The sequence below is a fragment of the Gekko japonicus genome, unplaced genomic scaffold (genome assembly GCF_001447785.1).
Source record: "Gekko japonicus isolate JY-2015 unplaced genomic scaffold, Gekko_japonicus_V1.1 scaffold433, whole genome shotgun sequence".
Classification (NCBI taxonomy): Eukaryota; Metazoa; Chordata; class Lepidosauria; order Squamata; family Gekkonidae; genus Gekko; species Gekko japonicus.
Genome location: NW_015160222.1, coordinates 143929 through 149512, shown reverse-complemented (window position 1 = coordinate 149512; position 5584 = coordinate 143929). Strand labels below are relative to the sequence as shown.

General features: G+C 47.5%; 1 protein-coding gene across 2 annotated transcripts in view; it reads right to left on the bottom strand.

The window, feature by feature from the left end:
* Positions 1 to 5584, bottom strand: part of ST6GAL1 (ST6 beta-galactosamide alpha-2,6-sialyltranferase 1) — a 119939-nt gene that overhangs the window by 36523 nt on the left and 77832 nt on the right. Inside the window, exon 3 of one of the 2 annotated variants that reach the window (XM_015411355.1) lies at positions 2615 to 3383. The exons of the other annotated variant lie outside the window; for it this stretch is intronic. Coding sequence (XP_015266841.1) covers positions 2615 to 3263 — 649 coding nt within the window. The 5' untranslated portion in view covers positions 3264 to 3383. The remainder of the gene's footprint in view (positions 1 to 2614; positions 3384 to 5584) is intronic. 2 annotated transcript variants of the gene reach the window in all.

Below are 5584 nucleotides of genomic sequence, written 5' to 3'. Positions count from 1 at the left end.
TGTTGATGTTGATGTTGTTTACTGGTTATTATTGTTTGCATTGCGTGTTATTTTTATAGGTAAGTGGGAACCAGCCCAGATCACAGTTATGCAGCCCTCATCAATGGGGTTCCTGATGGCTGGACCCCATGATTTGGTCTGGTGGGAAGGTGTCATGATCTGGCCTGTGCCAGTACGGCCTAGCCAGCCTAGGAGGCCTGTGTGGCAGTAGGAGGCGGCTAGGCCTACAACTCCCAGAAGGCACTGGGAGAGTCAGAGGGAAGATTCTAAAGAGACCTTGGGAGTCGGTTGGGAGGACAGTCTGAGAGGAGACTGTGATAGTCTGGTGGGAGAAGGAATCTGAGCTGTTCGCTGAGGGAAAAGGGTGTCTTTTGTCTCTCTCTGTGGCCTGATCTTAGTGAGAAGATAGGCTGGGCTGGGAAGAGGAAGATCCCTCCGTCCTTCGTCTCTCTGCAACCTGATCTCAGTGAGAAGACAGGTTGGTCTGCGAGGAAAGGATCCCTCAGTGTGAGTGTTAGGCAGGCAGGCTGTGGGCCTGGAAGTAAAATAGTTAGGAGTAATAGACAGCTGCATTAGGTTATGTTTATTTTTCCTTTCACACTGTTATACCCTTTTTAAGCACCTTGCCGTGTCTTGTTTTTCCCTGCCCCACTGTTGTTTTAATAAACCCTTTTTGTGTAATTATTTTCTCTGCCTGGGTCAATCACGCCTGTATTGCTCGGCTGAAAAGGGGCTTGGGAAGGTACCCTGGGCCTCCCAAGGGACCATAAATCCAGGGTGGTGGCGGCGGAACCCAAAGACCCCTCTGGGGTCATGACAGATATATAGATTATTTCATATTATCCCAATTCAAACACTAGGTGAAACGAAAAACTTGCCAACTTATTTGCTAAAAATTAACTTTTCCCAAGGTTGCCATAAAACAGAGAGAGTGTGTGTGTGAATTATATGCCCTAACCACTATTCCATAAAGGCAAGCAATACTGGGAAATGGCTAGATTGCTGCTGTTCTCTTGTGAGAGGACAGCGTTGGGTTTAGCTTAAAGCTCATGTGGAAGGTCTCAAACTGGCAAAGAACTTTAGTTAGCCAAATTAGTACACCTTCTGATGCATCAACAGTAGCTGATACTACTGCAATTCACCTTTTCTGCCACTGGGGAGCCCTACCACAATCTCTATTGAACAGGGCAGCCTGGACCTAATACAAATGGGCTGGATCTTACCATTCTATTCTGTTGGCAGTGGCGTATTCCTCCAGTGTAAAGATCCCTCAGCTGATGCAAGAGGCTCTTCTGCCAGAGGAAAAGCCCTTTGTATCAGTGAAGGAATACTTGTGCCCAGAGGTCGATTTGGGGTGGATCGCGGGGGATCGCAGTTCCCCCGGGTGAGGTGCGGGGGGGCGGGGCACACGATGAAGCCCCGCCCCTGCTTCCGGCCGCCCTGCTTCCAGCCCTCATTCAGCCAGGAGGAGGCAGGAGAAGAGGGAGGGTAAGTTGCTTCCTCCCCACCTCTCCCCACCCCTGCCTGCCTGGGGCCAGGGAGGGCCTTGGCGGGGCTTCCTCGCACTCCCGCCACCCTTGCAGGTCCACCGCCGGGCCCCTGGTGTCAGGGGGTGTGGCATATGCTAATGAGTTATGCTAATGAGTTCCCCTAGCTCTTTTTCTATGAAATGACCCCTGCTTGTGCCAGAGAAATATGCTACCACCAGTAAAAACAAGAAGTAGAATCCAATCCAAAAGTACTTGTCCGCATATATTATCTCAATAATCCTTACAACAGCTCATCCGTATCTCAGTATTACTATTCCCGATTTACATGTGATTCTTATGTTCAGTGCCTAAGAGGCATCTGTAGTCACTGAAAACTGACAGGGAAAAGTATGCCCTGCACACGCACCCCTCCCAAAAATCCAATGCCCAGACCAAACCCCTGCGCCCAGAAACCCAAAATAAGGGGAGTGCATTTCTACCCCACTACAATGAGATTTCTGAGAAACACGACCCCTAAGGGGGTAAAAAAGGGACAAAATATGTTCCCCCAATTGTTTTCCATGTGCCTGGAAGGCTGCTGCCTCCTTGCCCCCCCCCCAATTGTCAACTGGGTAGCTCAGAGTTCTGAGGTAAAACCTGCCTGCTTGCACCCACCTCCCTCTGATTGCTCATCTGTGGATTTCAATGTTCTGAGGTAAAAACACAGTTAAAAGAGACTGCAGACAGTTGAGGACAGTTACAGAAATCAGCAGTTCAAGACTCCTGAATAGACATTTCTCGTAACAGCCAGCATGGCAATTGAGTTTACGAATGTTCATGGGAAGATAGTAAAGGACCTTTCTAGGAGTCTGCGCCAGAGTGAGCTTACCAAGCAGCCTGGTGATCCTAGCACCTGAGGGCAGAACCATCACTGTGGTCTACAGAGAGGTCTGTCGGTAGAGGGAGAAAAACAACAACAGTACATATGTCTCACTTCATCCTTTACACTACAATCTTCTCCATTAGAATTCCTACAACAAATGTTACATTTCAAATTTCACATCATCAGTATTATAACTGGATTTATGGAACTTAAATACCATAGCGAAGCCTGGGTATCAGGCTAGTAGATCTATAATACAAACCTATTTCTGGTCCCAAGCGGGAAAACTTCATGGATCCTGCTGAGGACACTACTGCACATTGGCCCAGCTGGCCCAGTTCCATGCTGATGTTTCTCCTTGGCAGGTAGGCTTCCCATTCAGATGTATTGAAAGGACCATCTGATGCCTCTATCATCTGAAAATTCAATCGTTCCCGGAGCTGGCACAGCAGTTTCTCAGGGCTGAGTTTAGCAGCATTTTTTATTCCACTGTAATTCACACGATATTTGTTCATAGCCAGGTAGTTTTTCCTCGCCTTTTGCAGTCTAGGGGTGAGATTTTTGGATGAACTGTCCTTGTTCCACACTTTTATGGAACCTGCTGGCTTTTTGGGGTTTGTTACTAAGTTACTTCCTGCTTGCCTTACAGAAATATTTTCTTTAACTTTGACTTCGGATGCTTTGGTTGACAAAAGCACCTTGTTAGAAATGTTGATAGATTGATGATGGACATTTTGTTGTTTTGGAATGCTCCCTTTCCATAGTGTTATGTGCACTTGCTCAGATGGGCTTTCTTCTTTTAAAGAAACATAATAACCTTTTCGTGTTTCCTTCCACAGACAAATAGTCAGAACTACAAGAAATGCAAGGAGGACATACATCCATTTTTTAACCAAGTTAACATGAACCATAATGTATGATACATCAGGTTGGGAAGATCAACTTCATCAGGTTGGGAAGATCAACTTCATCAGGTTGGGAAGATCAACTTCATCAGGTTGGGAAGATCAACTTCAGGCTGGAAGTTGTACCTGAAATACAAATGTACCGAAAACCTCAATAAAATAGGGGGAGGGAATGGAAGGATTCAAAATTAATTTAATCTATTCAGAACTGGTGAGGAGGAGGAGGTCAGGCATACATTTTGCAAACATCCTGAATATCCTCCCCCTCCAGCAGCAATGGTGGTGAGCCCTGCGCGGTTCCCTGCTGCTGGGCCCGCCAGACTTCTCCCCCTCTGCTGCAGCAACGGCCGTGGCTCCCAGCCACCGGCCGCCAAGGCTTCGCCGCCACTGCCAGCAGCAACGGCAGCAAGCCCTGCATGGATCTGCCACAGTTCGCAGTGGTAAGTTCACATGTGCACTTTGGAGGGGGGGTTTAAATATCCCCCGTATAGTTTTTTAAACTTATCAGATTTTTCTGCACACCTGGGGATTACCCCAACTGTGCAGGAAAATCTCTTTGCCCCCTAGGTGCACGCACGCAGGGAGTATCTTGACTATTAGTATATAGATTCTGAACTTTGAAACATGTAAGAACTTATTTTTCTCTACTTTAGGATGGGCCTCCATCCTTCTTAGAGAAAAAAGTGAGAATGGAATCCCCAAGACTGGGAGTCTGAGGAAACTCTTTCAACTGCTCCCTTGTGTACCAACGCTTGGAGCTGTTGGTGGAGCTCAGGATAGGGGTTATCAACTGCCATAGATGCAGGGGAACAAGGGGGCAATGACTTAAACGCTAACCTATAACCATAATAAACTATTGATAAAACCCAGGTGTCAGAACATATGGATTGCCATTCTGCAAAGAAATGGGCAAGTCTATTGCGAAAGCAACCTTCTTCTATCTGAGGTCATTCAGATAATTAGAATTTCTGCTCCGCTTGGCCCTGGTCCTTCTGTAAGCTGTGTTGACTCCCAGTCCTGGATCGGGGTGCTGATTTCCATTTCTAGAAGAGGGGTGACTGGTACGGGTGAAGATACTGATGAGATGCCTGATGCTGCTGCCACCTTTGGCCCTTATAGAAAGTGCTGGCAAAATCTTGCTGGCGAAGTGTGTAACATTGACATGGTGTCGATGAAGGGAGTACATCCAAGGATTTGGCTGTCTGTCTGTTCTTCTTTAGTCAAGAGGAAATTGTCTGCAGTCTGAGAAAAAAGCATGGCACCCTGAAAAGGGAGATCTTCCACCCAATACCTTGTCTCAACTAGGAGGGTAGTGGTGCATAACAGGGAATGCCTTCTCAGGACTAGGGCAGAGGCCATGGACCTAGCAAATGCATCTGCAGCATCTCTAGCAGCATTGATCTCCTGTTTAGAGAGTCTTATGGCTTTCGTCTGGAGAACCTTGGCCAATGAGTGAGATTCCTCAGGAAGGGTGTCCAGATAGTGGGAGAGCTTCTACCAGAGGAAGAAGTGCTATTCTTTCATGAGTGCTTGATAGTTCTAGTCAAGAAAAAGAGATTGAGTTTCTAGACACTCTAAATGACTGTGCTATGGAGCAGATGGTCATGGAACCTACCAGGGGAGAGGCGATCCTTGATTTGGTCCGAAATAACACTCAAGACCTGGTGAGAGATGTAAAAGTGATTGCACCATTTGGGAACAGTGATCATAATGTTGTTGAGTTCAACATTTGTATAAATAGGGAATTGGCCAAAAAGACTGACACAACCACTTTTAACTTTAAAAGGGGTAACTTCTCTGATACGAGAGGACATGTGTGAGGGAAACTGAAAGGAAAAGTAGAAAGGGTCAAAACCATTGGGGAAGCATGGAAACTATTTAAAACTACGATCCTAGAAGCTAAAAAAAAAAATATTCTGCAGGTTAGGAAAGGCACAAACAGGTATAGGAAAATGCCTGCATGGTTAGCAAACAAAGTAATGGAAGCTGTAAAAGGTAAAAAGGATTCCTGCAGGGGTCATTTCGTAGAAAAAGAGCTAGGGGAACTCATTAGCATAACTCATTAGCATATGCCACACCCCCTGACATCAGGGGCCCGGCGGTGGACCTGCAAGGGTGGCGGGAGTGCGAGGAAGCCCCGCCAAGGCCCTCCCTGGCCCCAGGCAGGCAGGGGTGGGGAGAGGCGGGGAGGAAGCAACTTACCCTCCCTCTTCTCCTGCCTCCTCCTGGCTGAATGAGGGCTGGAAGCGGGGAGGCCGGAAGCAGGGGGCAGGGCTTCGTCATATGCCCCGCCCCCCTGCACCTCACCCAGGGGAACTGTGTTCCCC